Source organism: Oculina patagonica, chromosome 10, assembly GCF_052425735.1.
Source record: "Oculina patagonica isolate OP01 chromosome 10, crgOcupat, whole genome shotgun sequence".
In the NCBI taxonomy this organism is placed as follows: domain Eukaryota; kingdom Metazoa; phylum Cnidaria; class Anthozoa; order Scleractinia; family Oculinidae; genus Oculina; species Oculina patagonica.
The window spans coordinates 2,213,752-2,238,751 of NC_135767.1; the positions used below are offsets into that span (position 1 = coordinate 2,213,752).

General features: G+C 38.6%; 2 protein-coding genes across 2 annotated transcripts in view; both read right to left on the minus strand.

The window, feature by feature from the left end:
• LOC144628639 (uncharacterized) overlaps window positions 1-6,788 on the minus strand; it is a 41,164-nt gene extending 34,376 nt beyond the window's left edge. The window contains exons 1-2 of the mRNA XM_078486782.1: window positions 4,257-6,788; window positions 4,004-4,081 (exon numbers count right to left, since the gene is read on the minus strand). Of these exons, the coding sequence (XP_078342908.1) occupies window positions 4,004-4,081; window positions 4,257-4,427 (249 nt within the window). The 5' untranslated portion in view covers window positions 4,428-6,788. The remainder of the gene's footprint in view (window positions 1-4,003; window positions 4,082-4,256) is intronic.
• Window positions 6,789-13,228: 6,440 nt separating this feature from the next.
• Window positions 13,229-25,000, minus strand: part of LOC144628620 (MTRF1L release factor glutamine methyltransferase-like) — a 16,810-nt gene continuing 5,038 nt past the window's right edge. The window contains exons 6-10 of the mRNA XM_078486757.1: window positions 24,838-24,881; window positions 22,858-22,963; window positions 21,197-21,292; window positions 19,690-19,800; window positions 13,229-14,898 (exon numbers count right to left, since the gene is read on the minus strand). Coding sequence (XP_078342883.1) covers window positions 14,868-14,898; window positions 19,690-19,800; window positions 21,197-21,292; window positions 22,858-22,963; window positions 24,838-24,881 — 388 coding nt within the window. The 3' untranslated portion in view covers window positions 13,229-14,867. The remainder of the gene's footprint in view (window positions 14,899-19,689; window positions 19,801-21,196; window positions 21,293-22,857; window positions 22,964-24,837; window positions 24,882-25,000) is intronic.

Sequence of the window (25,000 nt, forward strand, 5' to 3'; positions counted from 1 at the left end):
AAGATGAAAAAGTTGGGATCTATTAATTATTACCCAGTAATCCACTCACTAAATATAATAGAAAAACCTTAAAATAGCAAGATGTGATTTTTAAAATGGGGGCTACTGTGCGATTTAACCAAATAATGATGGCTTTCAGCCAGACCACTTAATTACTGGGTAGAAAAACTATCCATTCTCAATTTAAAATTTGAACCTCAGTTACAAAACTGTCAGAAAATTAGGGTCTTTAAAATCTCAGTAAACTCCAAGCACAATTTGTTCTTGTTTTAATAAATTAAGTACATCGCAGGCGATGATGAAGAATATTGATTGTGTACGTGAACTCCAGTGGAAAGAAAAAGAGAATGGGATCTATGATTCTCTTTCATTAATTTAGAGTCTGGGAAAACTTCCAATTGTACAATTGTACAACCCTAACTATGGCTTCCCCTTTGTTACAAAATGTTTACACTAATTGTCAGCTATGCTCAAGGTATTCAATGTAACAACATTATTCATCAAACTTGACGACTCCCTGCAAAGTCAATAACTTGATTACAACAAAACTGGTTGCATGTGGTGTTTTGATTTCATTGATTTACTTTCTGAATAAAGGCCAAAACAGCTGTTAAAGTGGATTAATCCTGCCGGTATCTACTGCTGTGAGAAACAACAGATACTAAGAGACCAGATATAAAGCAAATCAATCGCTGTTACCTCATTTGTCTCAATACAATGTAAAGGAGGCAGTCCCACTGAAGATAATAGACACTGAAACCCATCTATGTTCTTTGAGCCACTTTGTGATTTTGATTGCTATCCATTTTCGCGCAATGGAAGAATTGGAAATTTGGTAGTACAACTAGACAATATTTTCCAGTAATAGTAATAATACCCAAGATCTGCTAGCCAGTGCACTGTTCTAAGAAAAATAACAAGTAAATCACGCTTGGATCTTAAGGGAAAAGGACCACATGACCTGATCAAAGCTTAAAATCTCCATTGTTAGTAAGCCTTATGAATCTTTTGTCTAGGTTCGATTCTGCACTAAAATTACCCTGAAACTGTCTTTGATGTTTAAATGAATTCCTCCCTTATTGTTCTGTGGTATTAAATAAACCTTTTTATTACAGACACACCGTCTCCAATTGCTGTAAGAAAAGGTAGCAACAGAAACAAAGAGATGTACTGCCTCCATTAGTCATCTTACACAACAACTCAGGAAATCTCTCAGCTTCTAATCTTCGCTCAATGACTTTTTGTTCAGATTTTTTCTTCTAATCTCCGCTCAATGACTTTTTGTTCAGATTTTTTTTACGAGAGCTGCAGCTTTTTATTGTGTCATTGTTTAAAAGGGACTTTCATAGATTCAACAATCATAATAGCTTTATTAAATATGTTGAACATGTGGTGGCGTATTATTTAAAATTACAGATGTACAATAGTAACGAAATAGGCCTTACTTTCAGGTTAAAGAGACGTAATAATGAAGACAATTTCTTAAAAGCGATGTTTTTCTCTTGACTTTCATAACGTTCATTGACAAAATGGTCGAAAAGGGGAAAAGACGTTCTTACAAAGATTTCGAAATGTAAAGAATTTTTAACAAAATAGGCCTTGACTTTCAGGTTAAAAAGACGTAATAATGAAGACAATTTCTTAAAAGCAATGTTTTTCTCTTGATTTTAATAACGTCCATTGACAAAATGGTTAAAAAGAAGGGGAAAAGACGTTCTTGCAAAGATTTATAAATGAGACGTATTTTATCGGCAATTTATTAGGGTGAAAAAACGGAAATTTGCAAAAGTTGTTAAGTTGGTTCTTATAAATTCGTATCATGGACGGAATTTTGACGGAGTAGCATTAGATCGATAATTAAATGCAAATTAATTTTAGTCGCCGGAGTTGAGTTTCTAATATGGTGTGATTAGTATTTGACAAACTCAACTGCATGCAGAAAGGAAGTAAATTAAAAAAATAAAAAATATATACATGTATATATAGAAACAATCTAATCTTAGTTCTAGCAGCTGCTGGATATAAAAAAAACTAACATTGTTGATAAAAATTAAAAGGAAGTCAGGCAGAACTTCTTTTAAAGCAACGTGTCACCTGCAGAAATAAGCTGGCGGTGGGATTATTAAATGATTAAGCGATATCAACGAATTGTTTTCAAATTTGTCGCTATTAGCATATCAAGTGGGCGGCCGAAGCGCGCCACAGATTAACATCTAGACTACGAGTGATCTTCAACATGTTTCGTACAGAAGCGAAGGCGGTATAAAAAATTTTCCTCGCGGTAACCACGTTATAATGGCGATATCCAGCAAGAAAATAGCACGAGAAAGAAAGAAAATGGCTTTGAAGTGTTTCTTGACACTATTTTGTTTTGGTAACGTTTTTATCCTGCTTAACAAAGGCTCATGACCAAAGCTAACCTTTGTGGTTTCCGGTGTCTTTCAAATTTATCGTGTTATACCTTTTCCTTGCCTATTAAAACTTCGATTGCTTTATCCAACGCAAAGAAAACTCGTAAATTTATTATCAGTTTCTTGTACGTGCTACTGAGTCCAACTTAAGAAAAAAAAAAAACGCTGTCAAAGCACGTTGAAACTTCGATAAAGCATAGAGTCACACCGCATCGAATACACGTGGTCACGGAACACTCTATTGACTTATGCCTCGAGAAAATGTTCTTGAGGAGGATTTATTTAAAACACATAAAACATTTGAACGAGGGGGCAGGGCGATTCATCCATTCGTTTGTCAAGCATTTAATGCCAGGGTTATTGTGCAAGATTTCATTCAGTGATCGCTCCTCTGGGGGTACAATGTTTGCATTTTGCACGGACAATCCCACGTGAAAAATAATCGTTGAAAGGACAACTGCATTACGCCTTGTCAAACGAATTTTCATTTAGCCTTCGTTTAAAGCCAGGAAGTTATAACCCACGTTAAGATTCCGCGTAGGTTTTCAATTTAATGCACGTAACGGAGCGCTTTTCAGACGCGTTCAAACTTCAGTCAATTTATCTCGACGCGATTTTAATTTCGTCGATAACTTTTACGCGGCTAATCGGGCAGCGAGCCAAGATATATCCCTAAATATCGCGACTGTGTACTTTTCATAGGAGCTGTGTTTTCAGATTGAATCTATTACACACATTGTGCAGATGTGACACAAAGAACCTACACAAAAACCACGCACGTGGATCGCCTTTATTACCTTGTCATTCAAGTCGCGGTGTTCTTACATGGCGCTAATATTTTTTCCCGCGAAAACAACAGACGTAACACGTGCTACGTCGCGCGGAGATCACGCATGCGTCGTTGGCAAACTCACGTGATTTCTAAGTGATTTATGGGTGTACTGCACGAAACTATGCAGAGAATTTCACGCTTCGTGAAACAAACGTTCGCGAAAAGTTTTACAAACGGGTTTTAAATACCGGAAGTCAAGTTGAAGAAAGGTAAATTGTCGATATCATTACGTGCAGGGCTCGTGAGAATCTTCTTCGAGGGCTTTTACGAAGCGCGGAGTTTTCGTGTCTTGAAGCGCGCGCTGTAGCTGTCCTGCTTAGCACGCATAACTAAGTTATTATGCGTCAAAGTTGTAAACATTGCGAGTACAAAGAAACTGGCACTTGGACCTTTTCTGCATTATTAACCACAAAACAAAAAGCGTGCTCAGCCGAGATGTTCAAGTGCGATGTTACATTTTCTTGGCCGTTCACCAGAAATAGGAAAAATAATGTCAGCTTGAGAAAACCAAACGGTGGGAAAATTTTTGTCATTCGCTGTAAGCAAAGTGTTGTTATGGAGGCTTAAATGTTGTTCATGGCGGTGTAATACAGTGTACAAGTTGCCACAAGCTAAGCCAAAAATATCAACATTAAAGACATGCATAACACAGATGTTGCAGCAATACAATGAACCGAGTATAGCACGCTACTCTAGCAATGAAATCTTGGCGCTCAATATGAGGCGTTAAGGGAGATCGTAATACAGACAATCTTCCTACCTTAGGATTTTTATTCTTGGATCCTTTCGGTCTCCCTCGTGGTCGTTTTATAACGGGTGTGCCGTCATCTTGAGGCTTCTGTGGCGAGAAAGTTAACAAACATTGATGATCGATATTAAGCTGCGGCTAAATTTAGTCTTCAAGAAATGACCTCATATTCTTGCATGTGACCCTTCTGTGTTAACTTCGCGACGCACGACGCGAGCACTGAAATTTATCCGTAACAAGTTACATTAACATCGCACAGTAGTACCTCAGGAAAGTTTTTTCGTGGCCGTCCTCTCTTGCCTTTCCTGGGCACTTCCGTTGACAAGAGCTTTTCATCTTGAGCGTGTTCGTTCACGGTTTCCTGTGTAGCTTCCGTTGTTGTGTTCGGCGGCGGAGCGCTCTCCTCAACTGGTGCTGCTGTGGTGGGCTCAGTCATTGTACTGACAGTGCGCGCACTAGAAAAATTATTTTCAGTAGCGTGCGCACGACGCGTAAATGAAATCCTTGACCGTGCGCTTCGAATTTTTAGGACCGCGCCTTATGATTTTGTAATCGCTTTGGAATTTTTTCCGAGTTCGCCGATCAAGCGAGGAGCGTGGGAGTTTTGTGTTCCTCTTCCTCCCCCCACTCGCTATAATTCGCATTTGAAGCGCCCTTCCAAGTTTACACTGTTGTTGTCTACTACACAAATCATTGGCAAATTTACTATCGTGTGGCCCTGCGCTAATTGACTAATACAACTTAGTAGCGGCGCTGTGATTGGTTCTCGCGTGATCTATTGTCAGTTGGACCCGCGTAGTTTATTTCGCAGAAGAGCCAAGACCACCCTCCTTCCTTTGAACACGCCGCTTGATTGACAGACCAGCCGAGCTGCCGGAAATGAAATCAAATGAAAAAATTCGCTACGTTGCTATAGGCATTGACTAAGTGCATCTTGTTTCGCGGTTGCCGATTTCTTGTTTTCCCGGGAAATGCAAAACACATTCGCGTGCGCCGCGCTTACCATGAAACCGTGTTTCGATCCAAAGCGTAAAGAGCGCACGCCTTCGTGAGTTTCCGTGAGTTAATGCTGATAATGCTGTCTGCAGCGAGAGGTCGGAAAAGACAACATCCCAGGCACTTCCTTTGATTTCATTATCGCAAACCTCAAAACTTCTCGCAACTTCACGACACATCTAGGTCTGTAGGTCGGTGGCGTTTTGGCGGCTATCACAACAAACGCATTCATATCACCGCTTAAAGGAATTTTAAACTCGATCCCCTTAACAAAGTAATAGAGTCACTCGGAAAAAACAACAATCGTTTAACGATTTGTGTATTGATAACAGGTGACACGTAAGCGCAAGAACGCGCAGGAACACTAGAAATAACTTCATCAGCTCCTTATTACACCAAGACACAAGGGTACGAAAAGGAACACGACTAGCCACTTTATTAAGTAAACAGGATTTAAACACGGTTTGGGTGTGGAATACATAGCACTCCAGCAACAAAAAGCTTCAGTTTCGAAATCAGTTCGCGCGGATTTTATTTTCCACCTAACAGCTCGCTTGCTTGCGAAACTGTTTTTAGCTCCATTTAGCACTAAGCCTGTTTTTACAGTTTTCGCTGACTAATAAATCCCAGATCATCTCAAAGAGGGTGAGATCACGAGAACTGGGCAAACTCCAAAGTCATTGCATGCAAAGCTAGCCTCGCACAACAAATTAACAACTTATAAGTAAACACTCTTTACAGAAAATAATGCCGTTGACAGTTTGGAGCCGCGGGATTCGGAAATAAGGACACCGCCGCTTTTCCGAAATAAACACACAAAACTTGAACTTTGTTACTTTTTTACAACTGAACAAACGCTAGTACTTTCTGTTCTTTTAGTGAGGCACTAAATGATCTTTACAAGCTACTGCCGAAAGCTCAAGTTTTGTTTGTTTGAAAAGTGTCTTACAAAGTTCAACCTTATGACGTTTTTGCTAGCGATGCAAAATTCTTAGCGTTCTTAACCTGTACATGTACGTAAATCGCAAAAACTGACTGCCAAATATTAAGAAGCAAACAATGTTGGCCAACTGCCAACGGTGCGTAGCTATGATACATGTATTTCTTTATAACCTTTGCGCTGTGTACATTTGTAGGGGTGCGACTGAAGCCAAACTACATTGCAGTCCTCGCTTGGAAGAGGGTGAACACTATGAACCCAGGATACGTATTTTACGGGGCCGTGAAAGCGTTGGCTAACGACTAGGCCTCTGGAAGGTGATACAGATATTAGGGGCTCTAAGGTTAATGTCTTAATCTTGGAATAGTGATTTAATTCCGGGATTGTCCTTTTAAAATCTCAGCCAGCCTCCACAGTGAAAAAGTACGTCAATGCAAGCTAGGTCTTGAAATGTTGAAGTGGATTCTGGCAGCTGAATTATCACATCGACAAGTTGGAATTTCTTCTTGCGAAATTTTCGTAAAATTCTTTGCGAGCTCTTCCCACGATGTTTGTCCTCGCCCATCTTGAGACAGTTGTCAGTGAATTACGAAACAAGTCTAAAAATTTGTCAGATTTTTGTGACGATTTGTGTAAAGAAGTTCGCAACCGTTTGATTTCGAAGAGTCGCTTTCAGTACTTTTGAATAGTCTCCGTCGCTTGATGGTGGGTTCGAAAATTTTTGAGGGATGTCTAAACTACAGAGAACAGATGCAACCGGGGGTGTAACTACATAGACAGTTGTGCGTGAGTGTAGTTAAAACATTACTGTTTGTACAGTTCAGTTGTCTAGGCTATTAGACATCTCTTAAACAAAAGTGATTCTTGTATAGCATGATTTAAGCGACATAAGAAGCCACACAAGAAGAACAACTGTAGAGTTATCAATTTCGTGAGTCTAGAAGTCTTCTAAATGTGACTCTACACGTTTTTAATCGAAAGAGAAATACACGACATATTAACGGCTTGTTTTCTTTTTATTGCATTCAATTAGGTTTCTTGTAGTGTGGTTTTTTTGTGTGATACATGTTGTCATTCAAAAGAGAAATACACTATAGAATGAATCACCCACGACACACAAATTAACTGGCTTTCTCATGCTCCGCTTGTGGTGTAGATTCTTCTCAAATGCACGTTGTACGTTGTCATTTAAAACAGAAATCTGTGAAACGACTGTACATAAAGATTCTCTTTTCACAGCGCGTTTAGTTAGCTTTCTTGCATGTGGTGTGGGTTTCTGTGCTTAATTTTGTACCTTCCTCTTCAAAGAGAAATGTACAGCGAATGTTGCCAATAGGACACGCAAATGGCTTCTATACTATATCCCTTGAATTAAGTTGGCTTTCTAGCACGCAGGATTGGTGATGCACCTTCTTCAAAGAAGAATGTACAACGAATAGGCACAGAAATGGTTTCTACTCAGCTTTTCATTGCATTAAGCTGGCTTTCTTGTGGTGTGGCTTTCTTTCCCATATGCATGAGGTTCGTTTTATTTCTGAATTTTTTTTTTTTTTTTTCCTTTTTTGGGCTTTTCTTTTTTCATTCACCGAGAAAATATACAACGAATGTCAGTACACACAAATGGTTTATCATTTAAGCTGGCTTTATTTAAGTGACTGTTTCTCTGCCAAGTATATGAGGCTGTCACTCGAAGAGAAATGAACAACGAATGTACGACACTTCAAAGTGGTTTGAAGTTGTTCTTTATTAAAAGTTAGTTTTCTTATAGAGTGGGTTTCTTTCGAAAAAGTGCCATGTTCGTTTTCATCCGTGCAAAAGAGAAATGATGCACATCGAATGTTACCTACGACATGTATTTTTAATGCATTTAGTTGGCTTTTTGTCTGGTGTTTCTTCACATACACATAGTCTTCGTGTTGTCAATCAAAAGAAAAATCGAAACGAGCAATGTAACATACAAATGGTTTCCTTTGTAGTGAATTTAGTTAGCTTTCTTGTTGTGTGGGGTTCTTATAATTACAAATATTGTAATGTATGTACATTTTGCAAGACAAAAGATAAATTGGTAAATGTTACCTACGATGTAAACTGACTGCTGCTCTCAGTTTTTATTGAAGTTTAATTGTAAGTTGTTAGTTTTGTAGGCTTAATTAAGACTACATGCAGTGCAAATAAACAAACAAACAAAAAACACTGTGCACATTGACTGCATGTGGTCAGATACTAAGTATGACATAGGCAAACCTTTAACTACTACATTAATACAATTTTCTTGGAGAATTGAAGACTGCAGTTCAGAAGCCAAAACATGGAACATTTCTCGTGTAGTAGCCAGTAAAAGCTCATTTATTTCGTTTATTTCTGTTATTGTAAGTGGCAACGTCGGAGCTTTAGTTATTACAGCTACTATTGTTGGTGAGATAAGAAAGTGTTACTTTTTGGAGAACAAAACATCGATGTATGAGTGTTGTTCAAAACGTGCAACCCACTTGATTTGTATTGAGGAGCTGCTACACTATATTAATTGAACATCTCTGAGAACTGAGCACAACAAAATGTCCGTATTGCGTGTAAAAACACAGCATTTAAAAGCAACGTTTAACCTTTGTTATAAAAATAGCGAAGAAATTTAAAACATATTCCTCTCAGTGAAAAGGCCATGCAATGCAGTTGACCTGATTTTTTTTATAGCCCGACGAATAATTCTGCCTGAAATACTATCCAACAACCTGACTTGTGTTAACCTTACTTTCCGTGACTGTCCTTTAGCGAATATTTTCCTCGTTTTCGAGAAAAAAAAATGTTGGAAAGAGAGAGAAATCTAGAAAATTGTGTTCCTTTTACATGAAACAAAAAATTAATATGTCGAGAAAGAAAAAAAAGGAAAAAAAAAGAAAAATACGTTTACATACCACTCATCGAAGAAGACAACTCAGCAATTTTGTGTCCACAACTTCGGTGAACATTTTACTAAACATGTTTAGCTACGTTAGACCCTTATTTTATTTTAAATTTTTGCAAAAAAACGCTTTACAGTGCTTTGAAAGGTCAAGACTTCATTTCGTCAGTGTTACTTTAGAGAGCTATAGACGTATTCAGAAATGAAATGCATTCGTTCCAAGTAACATCAATGGCCACAGGTGTATCAAACGCTGCACTGCAAAAATCGTCACTCGTTGCCTTTTCCAAAAGAAAAAACTGAAAGAACCGGAGTTAAAAACTTTGCATGCTCCAAATGAAATGCAACAAATCACTGAAAGACTGCACCCTTGCATAGCAGACGTAGCATACACTGCACACAGCCTATGGATCTGTCATCACTGTTCTAAAACGACAACTTTGATTCATGTAATGTGAAGTTTTACTTAAAAACTCTGGATAAAACCCCAGTGATGACAGTGTGTGACCATTCAGATGAAAGCTATTGAGCTGTATTTTCATGTGGTACTGTTAAATATGCTGCACAAGGTGGTTCTAACTTTTGAATCTCTGGATAAAACCCTAGTGTGTGACCATTCAAAAAAGAGCTATTGAGCAATATTTTCATGTGGTATCGTTTATTATGCTGTACAAGGTGGTTCTTATTTTTAAGTCTTTGGATGAAACCCTAGTGTGTGACCATTGAAATAAAAGCTATTGAGCTATAATTTTGTGTGGTACTGTTTAATGGTGTACAACGATCTTCTGTGGAGTAAACGTTTTGATAGTCTAACTTTACTGAGAGTCTATAGAGAAGCCCAAGTGTCTAACAATTGAAATGAAGGCTATTGAGAAGTACACTTCTCAAGTAATGTTGTAAGTTTCGCATTTTCAGTCGTTGTCAGTTTTAAGAATAAATTTCTAAAAATTGCCCCCTCAAACTGGTACCATGGAAATTTTATGAGCAAAAAGATAATAAATGCAGTTTAAATATAAAATCAGCACAAAATTTTGATTTTTGCACATCAGCTGTGTTGTGTTTCATATGTTAAAATATACATTTGTATCACTGTAAAATACACCATACATGAAATAAAAAGATATTACAATAAAGAGGCATTTGCTGTTAAAACTGTGAACGATTTGATTTCGCTTTTTAAAGGTGAATAAATTTTCCACTGTTACATCTTAAATTTAATGTGGAATTAACAAGTGAAAATGCATTCGACGAGTTAACAAGACGAGGTCGCTTTTTCAATTGCATCAGTAAAAATATCTCTCTGCTAACTTTTCTAGCTCACTGATTTAAACACACTGTAGCTTTTTTAAGAATCAATCTTAATGCAGCTCTTAAACTCAATTGTGATAAAAGAGCTTCTTAGACTAACTTGAAAATCTAATTTAATTGCATGTGCAACGCTCACAATTTATTTCCCGGCTCACTTAGCTAAACTAAAACAGTTTTGACGCCTCGCAAAAAGCGTGGTAAAAGCTAGCCAAGCTGGCAATTTAGATTTTATTTGTAATTTTTGTATGCATGTCTCAGTGTTATTGTAAGCTGAATATTGCGCGGGCGAAAGCTATGCAAGATTCTAATCAAGCAATATAAATTTACATCCTACATTTTCTATAACATTATTTTAATTTTAAAAAACACTTGAAGAAAAAGTGCTTTTCAAAAGCCAAAAATATCTTGCAATACGTGTATTTATCTCAGTTAGAAACGAACCAACAGTATAGAGGGAAGAGGGTCTATTCCAAATATTTACACAGTCAAAACACTGTAACTAATACATTTCAGATCTTCGTAATGGAGACATGTAAATTAAATGCGCGGGTTGAAAGATTAAAATTTGGAGATATTTTCAATGATACAGTAGTGGAAAAGTTTTATCATTTTCTGTTGCTCTTATGCCGTTATTGTTTTAACTTCCCACGATACTAAAACCAGGCTTTTGTACAAATTAGCATTTCGCAATCTATGGGTTACCTCCAAACTTGCCACACTTTTCCGGCCTACACCCCCGTATTTCACAGGACTTGCACAAAAAGTTCGTTCTGAATTTCCTTAACCTTCCAGGCATTTTTGTCTAGGAGATGTATTTAGAAGATTCGAGCCGCAATTTTACACCATAACAAATTTTAGATCGTAAAGAGTTTCCAGTGCTTAATTAGAATCGCCGCGAATTCTTTGCCAATATTCTTCCTGTACGATTACTCTGAATACTTCCTTCCCTCCCTTTTCAAGCTCTTCCTTTATATAGAAAAGGAAGACATTTCTATTCAAGATGCCTAGCTTCCTTCTCTCAATCCATTTTACCTTGCCTACGAACCGTACACTGCAGTTCTGCAAGATTGAGTGGTCTCTTGACATAACGAAGAAGCCACAAATGGACCCAGCAGAAATTTCAGTGTGGTTTTTCCCGAATAACTTCTCGAGAGATGCAGTCGATCTCTCTTAGTGCTTTTAAGTCTATAAAAGAACTCCAACTGGTTTATTTCTTGGATATGAAACAAAATAATAAAATAACCTGCAAATAACACAAACACTCGCTAAATAAAACTGAATAAATTCATCGGTGCTCGTTTTACGGTAGAGTCCAAACATTTTCCTCTAACAATTTTTTTTATTACAAAACAACGACAAAAAAAACCGCCAACGGAAGCTTTTGAGCAAGCTAACACTTCCTTTTAGCGACAAACTGACAACTGGCTAAGAAATTTAGAAATATAACTATGATTTAACGCTTATTCTATGTAAACCGCTGCCGGGGACGATACACTGCGGAGAAGGTATGAGGCTAAATATATATCTGGAAACACATCGGGCTAATATCATGCAGTAACATTCTTTTAAGAGCTGTTATTGTTCGAAGTTCGTTCTTTTGGTTATTTATAACAGGGTGAATAAAGATGATATTGCCTTTGAGAAACAACTCGATATTTCAATTCTTCACGGTCGTGCATTTGAGGTCATCTTGTCTGAAGTGGTTCAATCTTTAGCATTTTTATCTCACTGCATTTCTAGCATTTTATACCAGGATCCGAAACGCATATATTCTGTAGATTGAACGGCAAAACTTGATAAAGGTTTTGCGGCGTTTTGCTTTGTGAAAAAAAACTTAGCAAGCAAAATGCGGGCTGACTTCGCAAATTTCTTTGAACCTCTAGGCTATTTGGTCAAAACAGCTCCAAGAGTTAAGTTGTTTCAGATAATGGTTAATGGAAACAGTTTCAATGCTTTCACTAACAAATAAGAAAACGTCTGTTACGCACACGCACGTCTGGGAGTCGGTGATTTTTTTGAACTCACGTTTCTAGAACCGCTTGAGCCGAACTAAAAATATTACGACTGCTTCACTTGGCGAACTTGAAAGGTTATGTAAAACACCCCTGTGCGTAAGAATAAGTGTTCACTGTGTGTGATAAGTAGGTATATATCGAGTAAGTATTTGCGGACATAACATACCTCTTAATCACTTCTGGTATAAAAAATAACATCAGTTACACATCATGTTGTGTTGAATCAACAGCTACTTCAGAGCTGCACGCAGAGAACAACTTCCATAAACAGAACTTGTACCGCGCTGCTGTTAATTCAGTACCAATATATCATTCCTTCCCAGCAGCAAAATATCATTTGTAAACAACGAGTTTGCATTCGGTGTGAGCTTAGCACGACGTGAAAAGATCTCGCATACATCTCAGGACTAATTTCAAGCGAAGGTGTGCTTAATCTTCCGTTTTCGCTGCGCAATTACCAGATAAAAGCAAAAGCTTCAAACGTCATATGACATTCTTGGCCCGTAGCCGTAACATAAGCCATTTCAAAACTGAGCTAAATTCGTTAGATTCCGTTCTCATCGGTCTTTTCGCAAAACCCTCATTTATGCCTGTTCATTCTGTTGTCTTGAGACCTGCTGATTTTTAATCAAAAATCCGGACATCAGTCCTATGCAACCGGCAGGGAAGCGGTTATATAATCGCCAGTAAAATCCGTTTTGAAACGCCGGTGTCTCGCATTTCTTTGCGGGAATGCGAAATAGTCAATGATCAGTGGAAAGGTTACATGTGTAATAATAACAAGACTACAGGTTATCGAGTTGACTATTTATCTTGTCTGGTATGCATCTTAGAAGTTAATTCCATTCAGAGCCTGTTAATAGCATTTTCTGTTCATGTTCCACCTATGCCATCTTTATCCCCTGCTCCCCCCCTCGCGCGCGTGCCTCTCTTTGGTTGGGGGAAGCCTGCCCCTTAGCTTTGCTAACTAACCAAATACAAGGCTGATCGGACTTAACTTTTTCAGCCCCTGAAGATTAGTTTTGTCTAGCTGAAATATTGGGCAATACAATTTATTTAGCCTTTTTAGCTGTACGTAGTTGGTTTAACGTTTTATTTGATATTGCTGATCCAAGATCCAGCTTCACTTCGCTGCTGTTGTACAAGTGGTCCTTGCATTATTCCAGAGGTACTTTTTAAGCCCTGCTTTAATTTACAAGAGTGAGCAACATACAATTTCTCCTTACATATCGATACATTGTGCAGAAGACTATTGGTTCAAATGGCAGTAAAGTGTTGGAAATCAAGCCTAAATTAAAACTTTTTGGAAGTATTCAGACTGCGTGCAAAATAATCGGTATTTAGCGTGAGTTCGTTGTGCAAACTACAGCGCGCAAGTTCGCTCCTAGCCCTAATTCGGAATTGCGCGTCATGCGTCGATATCTCGCTAGAACAAAGTATAGATTGTTGTGCTGTTTAGCCTTAAAAAAAATGCTGAGTTGTTTAAATGCATGGCAATAAATTTCAACAAATTTGCTTAGTGTGCGCTTTGAATTTGGGACAACTGTGTGACGTCATAACATGGCACTTTGGTAATGCGCGGAAAAGTAAGAACGGTTCATACTTTCAAACAATTTTTTTAACGCTGACGTGCTTTTCCATGATAATAATCACTGTATTTGCAATAATTTAGCACCGAATTTTCTTAAAACATACTTGTACAGCTTTAAGAAAGTGTACATAACTCGGTCAACTCGAAGACAACTCGCAACATGTACCCTCTATCTTGAGGAGCACAATCAATGATGTTAAACTTTTAGCTACAAGCTTGGAATAGAAGATCCATATCTTTTTAATGAAACTGACGGTGGTAAATTCGCAAAAGGGTTAAGCGTACGCGTGGTTTGCACAAAAAGAGGGACGTTGCAACAATGCGCGCAACGTCTGAATTGAAGCGTGTCACCCCAGAAATTGTTGCGCGCAACAATAGGAGCAGTGTTGGAGCAGTAGAACAGTTTTCTTACTTCTGCAGCACTGCGCAAATGTGTCATTACAATCTACAACATTGCGCGTAGTGATGTGGTAAAGCGTTTTTCGCTTTTTGGCTAGCCAATCTTTTCTCTTCTTAGGGCAAAAGCGGGACAACTCTTGCTTGTTCCTCTTGGCTTTATCTCGCTACCATCACCATTTGGTTGCGTAATTATTAACATCAGAAAGTACTTGGTAGGTCAACAATGTTGTCCGCAGTGTTATGTGCATGTGGCCACATCAAGAAACTGTTGCACGCAATACTGCAGCGTCTGTCTTGGTCTTTAATCCCCTCCTCCTCTTATCCCTGCCGGTCCCTAGCCCCCCATTTGGCCTGTTCCTTAATGGATGGTATTAGATCACCGACAACCAGACAATAGATCGTATGGTTGGTTTGATAACGCCAGCAAAGTCTAATCTTGCGATCATTCCACTAGTTACAAAGATTAAAACAAGAAGATTATCTTTTATGTGATCTGTCGATATACTGGCCCGTTTATTTGTCTCATTTTTACCTCTTCTTCAAAAGACAAAGTTGAAGTTGTAGACGTGCTTCGCTCTTTCTGTAGGTTCATTTCAAATAATTCATTTACTTTGCCACGAGGACTGGTCCAAGTTCTTCTCTTCACCATTTCAGTCAGTTCCAAAACTCCGGTAACGCAATATAAGGACTTGTGCATCTGCCTTGGGACGTCACGTGTCACGCAGTCATCAGCTTCGGATAATGTGACAAAATCTTGGCCTACAACGTAAATCGACAAAAGGCTCTTAGTAAAAGTTATAAAACTTTTTTTTAAATAAAACTTAGTGTGGATTCGCTACAAATCACAGGAAATGAGAGTTTTACAGTAAACAACTGGTTTGCACTTTGAACGGGAAGGCGTTAGCCCTGTCATAGGGTATTTGCCTATTTGTAAACGCAGGTAAATGTTCCGTTGATGTATAAAATGAAAACATTATGGACTCGAATAAAAGTATAGAAAACTCAACTTGTGAAACGAATTCCATAAAGCAACAACACTTAAGCAAAACGTGAAGAAAACACGGTTAAACTTGAAAACGTGACTCGCAGCCTTTTTTTTTTTTTACAATATTATTAATTTCCATCCTCCCAATGGTTAGTCATCCTCATTTCCTAATGGGTTCTTGTCATTTTTCAAGTACTGCTGTACAAAATGGAATCACTATTGCTGGGTTTCCTACAAGTTAGCCGCGCGTTTTTTAAGTTTTAATTTGTCCATATCCATTTCCATCCTCGCCATCGTTAGTCATCTTCACTTTCTAATGGATTCCTGTCATTTGCCATAAGTACTGCTGTACAAAATTAAACCATTATTGTTGGTTTCCTATACGCAAGCCTCACGTTTTCAAGTTTGCTCATATTGTAATCCATTTCCATCCTCGCTATCGTTAGTCATCCTCACTTCCTGGGTTGCTGTCATTTGCCAAGTATTGTTCTACAAAATCAAACCATTATTGTTGGGTTTCCTACACGCAAGCCTCACTTTTTCAAGTTTGCTCATATTGTTATCCATTTCCATTCTCGCTATCGTTTATCATCCTAACTTCCTACACAGTTGATGTCATTAGTCAAGTACTGCTCTACACAGTTTGAGTCATAATGTTATAGATATGATTATTTTTGTGCTTCTCGAAAATAATAAACATGTCCAGGACCACAGAAGGATAAGCGTTTAAAAGGGCAGTGTCACGAGAAGTCTTCTAAGTTTTTGTGTAAACTATTCTAGAATTATGAGGGTGCACTCACAGCACGCACTGATCAACAAGATAACCTGACATTGGAACAACGAAAGGAATAAATTCATTCTCCAAGATGTGAATAAACCGTTCTCAGTGGTATTTAAGCAATTTCTACCAATTAACACTGTCAAACTTGAAAACGTCAACCTGACATTTTCAAGTTTTACGCCACTTCTTTCCTATCAATCTGTAGCTACACCACATTTTAATACATCTACATCTACATCTATTACTACTAGTACGGCAAAGCCAGACCACTATTAGTGGATTTCCAATTAATAGCAACACCCTCATTGGATTTTCAACTACCTTATTGTTACTTATTTTCGCGGGCACTTAATTTCGCGAAAATGGAACGGCCATATTTCGCGGGACTTAAATTTCGCGATTTGGCCAAAAAAATAAGATTACGGGAACTTAATTTCGCGAAAAGTGTCAAAATACTGGTCTACATTAACAAACAGTAAGTCTCAAAATTGGTCCAACTGATTTTAATTTTCCACTGCAACAGTTTCCAATGACATTGAACAAAACCATATAACAAAACAAAGCTTTAAAAACAGTTTAATATGTTCCTTTGCAACAAAGTAGGGCTAGTTTGACGACTGTACCAAGGTAATTAAGTAGTAAACTGACGGCAACATTGAATATTCATAACGAATTATATAGAACGGTATTAAATTTCGCGTCGTTATTTTTCGCGAGAACCTTTCTTCGCGGGTCTTAAATTTCGCGATTTTTTGAAAATCGCGAAAATCGCGAAAATCAAGTCCCGAGAAAATAAGTAACAATAAGGTAGCACTAATCTTGGTGACACTGTCCCATTAGGAAGATTCTGTTAGCAGAGATTCCACTGCAATGTGCCCCTTATACGAGAGTCATACCACATACACACTGGATCGACATGTAAATCTCCTTACTGATCCACATACATTTCTTTTAATGTTAGTTCCGAGAGTTTGTTGTTACATCAAGACAATATCTCCAGTTGATGATTTTCTTTATTCTCATTACCTGTCTGCTTGACAATGTATCGATATTGTAAGGAGAAATTAGCTATTGATCATCATTTGGTGTAGTTGCCCATGACGTTTGACATGCTTGACACGAGACGTCCACCGCGGTCAAACGACAGAAATATGCAAAAAATAAGAAAAGTACTGCAAAGATAAGGTTTTAATTTTCACAGTTCAAAACTCGATACATAACCGGTATCCTAAGGCTTTACTAAGTTTTTTGGAGCTTTACTAAAAAAGTTCTACGTGTTTGAAAATAGCGATATGCGGACTTGTCGGCGCCATTTGTCAAAGCACCTTTGGTTCGGATGCGAAACATTTAAAAAGTAAAAACACTGGTTTACCTGAGGGAATGGGATTATGCTTTCACTCGGCAACTATTTTATCTATTCTTGCTCTTAATAACACTTCAATTTGAACAAAAAACGGCGAAATGGAAAGAAAACCTGCCTGAGACGTTTGACCGCGGTGAACACGAGACGAAACGTCGTGACGGAAACTTTCAAGGAAATAACTTTCATTTTGAAAAAGACAAATAGCAGGCTTTAATTTCTGTACTTTTTCTGCACTTTCTACACTTTTTCTCACACTATGACATCCAAACTAACCTACTGCAAACGAAAGATATGTGGGGGTTTGAAGGCACGGAAGTGGAACCCACGAGGGATGCCCGCGAGTGTAACTCTCGAGAGGCCCTCGCGAGGATACTTGCGAGGGGCGAAATCTCGACGCGACTTGTTCTAGCGGACAATGTGTTAATTTAAAAATAGTATTTCACGAACAAATGTCAGATTTTTTTTTCTAAATTCCACTAAACAAACTCGGAGTAAAATGTCGTCTAGTATTAATAAGCAGACCGAAATTTATCAATTCTCCTTCAGAGTTTATTTGATTCTTCGCGTGAGAAAAACGGTAACGAAGACGCCTGACAAATTAATCGGCACGTGCAAAAAACATGTTTTAGGAATGAAACAGGAAGCTTAAAAAACGGGAAGAAAAACTTTTTTACGCCCTTCCAGAGACTTCCTTCCTTTTTGCTTAATAAATTTTTAATTTCACTTTAAATTACTAAAAATATTTTCTTCTTCCTGGCAACCACTATGCTTGTAGCCGGCAAAACAGTTCGCGGCGCTTGCAATGCGCCAGCTAGTCTGGTACGCAATAGGAAGCAAAGGTTCTTAGTCACACGGGAAAACTGAGGTTTATAAGTAGCGCCGTGGGCGATGGACTTAAATGCAGGAAGCAATAGTATATGAAACAGATTGTCTTGCCTTATTTTCATAACATGCCGGCATTTTATATTAGAATTTTGTATTAATTCTCTTCCTTGGATATTTTATTACCCCCAATGGAGAAACATATATTACTGATTTTAAAAATAGAAAAAACATATTTAAATTATACCACAAAAATCGCCCAGTTTCGTCTGTTTGAACGTAAAAGAATTCAAATTCAAATATTTATCGGCATTACCAAGTTCAGCCGTATCGAAAATGTTTGCTAAAGCGCGATAATCCGACAGGAAACTGGAAAGGAACCACGAGTGCGCCGCTGACCACAAGGCATACGGGCTAATTTCGTGCAGGTGTTTTTAAATTTTCACCTTGGTTAGTGAACTTTAATTTTAATTGCTTTTAAAAAGCATACACGGCAACCTTAATGGATTTTTCTATTGCAAATTATTAAAGATTTTTTTAAATATTTTAACTGCTGTGAAGGAAACGGGAACAATGGCGTACCCGGCTTCTTTCGGTTGGGCCGTAATTATCAGCTGTATATTTCGCAACCGGGACATTTAAAGTAGATTTATGCAGATGCTTCTCTGTTTCCTTCCTCAACGGAAGGAAAATGAGACATCTGCAGGCAGGAAGACTACGAGCAATCCCTAATTTCCCTGAAATTTTGAGCAGGAAGCGAAAAAAAAAGGAGCCTTGGTCGAACTTAGGGAAAAGAGGGGCTGGTCGTAGTCCAACATTTAGGTTAACGCTTTTGTATAATGTTTACATTTTGTCTTCTCAAATATTTATATTTTTTAAATACCGAGTAAAGCGGCTGTAAAAAGTGATTCTGTGTTTGATTCTGTTTTCGTTTACTTAGCTCCGTGATTGGTTAAAGAGATCGTGCATTCTTGTCATTGTAACCAATTAGAGCAAACATTTTCCACCAATCAGGAGCAAACCTTTTATTTGGCTTTAATATGTGCATTTTCCCGCGCTTAGCGCCGGCTTCGCGCTTTTGCTTCGCTTTCTGATTGGCTGCTTGCGTAATATCCGTAGCTGTGATTGGCCAGTCGTTACACCTTTTGAGGGGCGCGTGCTTTTTAGAGAAACGGAGGCAGGCAAATTTCAAATCCTATATCAGTGAGGGTACATAGACTACATATAAAAGAAATACGAGAGTGGACTGTTGAATGTTTCGGTGCTGTTTTTCACAAACTAGCATTAACAAAAAAAAATGCAGTGATTAAATTATTTTAAAAGCGTAAAGGTACCTTGTTTCTTTGTTTGTAATTTGTCGTGATTTACCTTAAAGAGAGAGGGAGGTGGTGCTCATTTAAAAAAAATCGGTCTCCCCGCCACTTTTTCTTTGTAATTAATTCAAATTATTACATTGTATTCTGGTTTTGTAATATCTTTGTGTGGCAAAGAAAGAAGTGGAACTTTCAGATGGGTGCTTGTCAGAGAGGAGGGAGGGGGAGGGCTTAGTAGAGAAGGGGGTGTTAATAGATTTTTTACGGTAGTTTACTTTTGGTTTACCTCTGTGTAAAATCATCAAAAGTTGCGGAGTATTTTAAACCAAGATCGTGGCTATTGATCCATTCATCAATCAAGTTGGGATGAGAAATGTCCACCTCTAACCACACAGAACTAAAAAAAGAAAACAATACAGTAAAGTTCCCTCAAGTGGACAGTACACCGGAGTTAATTTACAAAGTAAATAAAAGTTTGAGACTCCTAAAGGTGGTCACTGGTCGTATGAGAGGGTCTGAGCTGAGAATTGGACAAAATTTAAGTACTGCCCAAGGGCACGAAGAGGATTGAGTGAGTGAGTGAGTGAATTGTGCAGGTTTACTGCGCATAATTTCACGCGTGATTAGTGCGCGGGATTAATAAATGGCGGCTATTTCTTTATGGCCGGAGCTCGCCAAAGAGGTAAATTGTCATTTTCTTAATAACGAGTATGGCAACCTATGTTTTGAATTGAGCAATAGCTTTCTGTAAAATATTAACCAATTCCCGTCATAACGAAGTGGTCGTATTAAAGAGGTGGTCTTAGGGTGTGGATCCACTGCACGGAGAAAGGGACTGTCCCATCGGATCGGTTAGTAGCTCTCGCAAGCTTGTACATACTTGAATGGCCTGCTACCCTTCGAGAGAACAATGGAACAAACAACAGGAACAATGCCTCTAGACCTAAAGAACCAATAGCAACTGCTACACAAGAGGACCAGTAGAATTACAAGCTTACAAAAGCTGCTACACTACCGGCCCCATGTATTTCACAAACTTTTTGCACTGACTCTGTTTTCAACAAAACACAAATTTGTGATCGGAAAAGTTCTCCAAAAAGTATGTCCGAGAATCTACTACGCCCGAGATTTATATAAGAGGAACTTGACGTACGCTTGTGACTTTCAACATTCAGTCTGCTCTTAAGTTCTTGAACAATTGTATGACTGGAAACTCTAGCTCTTCTTGTTTTCCCAGATGGATGAGAAGTTTAAAAATTACTGCATACGGCTGGTGAGAGGCGCACTGGCCTAATGATAAGCGCGTTGAACTTCCGATGTAGCGGTTCGGGTTTAATCCCTGGCCGGGGTCGATCACTATGTTGTGTTCTTGGGCAAGACACTTTACTCTCGCAGTGCATCTCTAAACCCAGACAAAGGTTGTTGGAAAGCCGATTAACATTACCCCAAATAAAAGGTTGATCGAGGGTTCAATTTCTCTTGTATAAACGTTAAAACTGGAGTACAGAAAGTATAAATAGAAAACCTTATTGAAAAGTTAAAAAAAAACTGAAATCAAATTTCAGGGTAATCCTGCATGGATTTATAGCTTAACAACCCGGCCCTGGTTTGTATGTGACATAGTTCAATGCCGCTAATTACTGGTCTATATGTGAGGTATAGTTGTATGCCACTAACATTACTGGTTTGCAAGCTTATGTGATGTATCTTTCGAACAACCGGGACCAGGTGTATAAATTGATTGAACTTGCGATACTGTACTAAAGCTTCAGGACAGTCTTAACTTTACCTACCTATCAGGCTTGAGTATTATTGGAGAAACACGCAAAATTTCCTTGATTACGTCCAATCCATCACGTCCGCCATATAATGCTTGTACATCTTCGTGTCTATCGAAACAAAAGCAGGGAAAAGTTCAAGGAATTTGAAAATCGGACTCAGATTAATGTTCGGTTCATGGCTTATTGTATTTTCCTTCAGAAGTATAAAACTCAACGCGAGTTATTCCATGGATAAACCGTATTTAAAGTTAAGAAATTTACCTCGACTTGAACAAAAGAAATCTTTCCGTCCGGGTACCAAATTTGACCACACTTTTTTAGCGACGTACTTAGAAACGGATTAAGCGATATATCCCTTCTACAAAGCTATTCTATAACTCTTTGTGAACAACATAGCTACATAAAGCTGTCTGAGGATATTCATGCCACCTGCCTTCCCATGACTTGTTTTCTTGTTTTTGACATTTTCGCAAAACTTCGTTCTAAAATGACGCGGCTACCACGTTTTTCCCGCCAAAATGACACTTGTTTTTAACTATTTGTAGTTGCTGTCGTACTTCTACTAAGGTTTCTAATTTATACACAACGATACACAACGAACTTTGAAATGAAGAGTTACATGTAGTCTTTTGAAGATTTGAAGACCATTCTACGCTGTTTTGCAGCAATAGCGATACATGGTAGCCTGAATTTCAGACGACCCTCTCTGAGCTGGTGACCAGAGAAGACGTCTAAAATTCAGGCTAGATACATGGCTGGTTGGCCTCGGCTGCATTCAATATGTTAGTCTGTAACTAAACTCTCTTTTAGCCGAACAGTGGTATTTTTTAAAGGCGGAGACTAGAAAAGGACCGTGTAGATATTAATTTAATTATACTTGCTAAGGTAATCAGGTTCTAGTTGATTTCTAACGTCATGGATTTTAAGTGTCAGGGTACATCAACTCTCTGGGACTACGAAAAGCGGATGGGGCTTCAGGTTAAATCCGTTTTCGACCAAGATTAATTTCTGCTTCAACCTGAAGATAACACTTTTACAATGACATAAAATAACTTGAATTCATAAAAAGGAATTCCAATAGATTGTCATCTTCAAGAAGAAACAGATTAGACTAGGTTGGAAACGGATTTAACCTGAAAACCAATTTAACCTGCAACATATATACTGTATACAAACATTGATGTAAAAAAAAATGTAAATGTAATATATTTACACACGTAACACCGAAGAGCTTAGAGCTCGTTGAGAAGTGTACGTGCATCGAAGATCGAATTGGAATTTGGAGTGTTGGTTTTTGTGGAGGGAGGAAAACCGGAGAACCCGGAGAAAAACCCTCGGAGCAAGGACGAGAACCAACAACAAACTCAACCCACATATGACACCGTGCCGGAATCGAACCCGGGCCACATTGGTGGGAGGCGAACGCTCTCACCACTGCGCCACCCCTGCTCCCCTATTGATGTCAAATCCTTTCTGTATTTCAGTCATAACCAAAAAAACTCGTTGTTTCAGTAGTTAAGTGTCTAACCTACGTGTAGCTGTGCCCACCGTCCCTCCCGTTTTTCCTCAGTGGGTGGGTGCGGCTACACGTAGTTGTTAGATGTCACGTTGGGAAACTAATAGCAACTGGTGACGTAAAGGAATTTATATCGCTACAACAGAAATAAATTTACCTGGAAACCTCAGGTTCCAACTGAGTCATGTCTTGTTCAGGAATATACGGTGGGTTGCTTATGATAGCATCAAATTTTCTGGAGCCAAGTAATGGCAACACAGATCCTGAAGGGTAGAAGAAAAAATGTGCATATAATTAATGGATGAGGGCGAGAGAACACAAGCGGATGAGAGTTGAGGGACAAGATCGCGAGAGTTCACGTCGCTTGATTGGAAGGAAATTCGAAGAGTGCTAAAACAGTGCATTGGTGCCTTCCTCAGTGTGGGCTAACTGACATCAGTTAGCCCACATTCTTTGACGTGTGCGCTAAGTTCGTAATTTAACGGTTTACATTTATTTACGTTATTTTCCTTATTATTTTGTCTTGTCTGTAACTGTGCTCACATCGTGGGTGGCTCCTCCTAAAACGTTCTGCAATTGGTATAGAATTTAATGGAGCCGAAGCCGATTGTGGAATTGCGCGCATTTTAGGCATCCCGCTGATGAACGGTTACGGCAATTAAATATTTTCAGGAGCGCCATTACGTTCATGGTCTGTCCCCTTAGAATCAGTTAGCCCACACTGAGAAAGGCAGCAATGCCGAAATGTCGGTGAACGTGTACCGAACAAAATAGCGTCTGAAATAACAAATTTATTTTTTTATCACCTAAGAACAAGACGCTACACAGTTTTAATTGATATCAGGAAATTCGAAAAGCCGAGTGAAAATATACCAAGACGTTTTCCCAACTTTCCAGGATTCCTTAAAGTTGCCTTCCGCTGCGTCGCACAGATTAAGGCCTTTTCATGGTCTATACTCTCAACGACTATAGCTCTCGACCAATGAGCGCAAGAGAATTCTTCGCTCAGTTATTGTAAAAATGCTCCGATGATACTTTAGAGCTTAAATAGAGCTTTCTGATTAAGAGGTTGTGTTACATGGGACAACTCGCAACAACGATTTTTTCGCACAACAATGTTGGCTTCACGTTGCGAGTTTTTTACTTGGGTTCAAAAACTCGCAACGTGTTGCCGAGTCAAAAGTTGCGCGAAAAATCGTCCCCGGTATCATGTTACACGGTGTTCGATTTTCACGCAACATTGTTGCGCAAAAATCGTTGTTGCAAGTTGTCCCATGTAACACAACCTTAATCAGTTGTTAATTTTTGAAAGCGATGGCTTTTCTGAGCTATGTGTTTGCCTCAAAAATCTCGTGCAACGCCCAAGTCAATCAATGTGTCAATCATGTAAAACGCTGATCACATAATAAAGTTAGAGTTTCGTTTATGCGCTAATTTTTGTAAATAAATCCAGACGTTTCGGGACTTCTGTCCCTTCATCAGTGGAAAATAGCCGTTAAAGTCAGCGCGCGTCATTTTCTTTGAATGTGGCAACATTGCGTGCGCGCGCGCTAACTGAGTCCATTTAAATAAAAGCAAAGTCAATGTTTATGCCGCGCGGCTGTAGAGTGCGGCATTTGAAGATCAGGCGGCCTTCCGCGCTGCGTCTTTCTCTGATGTTTGTAAAACGCTGGTTTTTCCAACCAATAAGGAACAAATCGAAACGAACAAGCAAATGACGCTTTAGTGAACGTTTTACCTCGCTTGTAGCCGGTTTCATGATTTCCCGCGCTTGAAGTCGGTATCACGTTAGATCCAATTGGAACCATAACGCTATCTGCGTTCGTTTTGATTTGCTAGCTGTGATAACGAGGTTTTGGATTTACGACAAACATTGGAAAACTACTGTAGATAAACACAAGGGAAGTTTGCTGTCATAGCACGCGCAGAACTGTGAACCGTTAGAAAGCCGTTGGATTTAAAAAAAAAAAAAAAAAGATGAAGGCCAAAGTTATTTGGTCGAAACGTCTTTTAAGTTTTATTAACGTTGTTTTAGCGTTAGCACAAGTCAGTGTCAAGCACAAATTTTGTACTATGATGTCAATCCCTGGCTGCAATTTTAGCATTTTTTGTTTAATTAACAAGTGAAGGTACTTACGAACGTCGGCACGATGAAGTGTTATCCTGTCACTCACATTACATCTGGAATTTAAAAATTACAAAGCAAAAAACTGAAAACAATTTAATCAGTATGCACCTTTTTAGTCCCACTCTACGACTCCCAGCTCTACACAGGGCTATTTATACCAGAAAAATAGGAC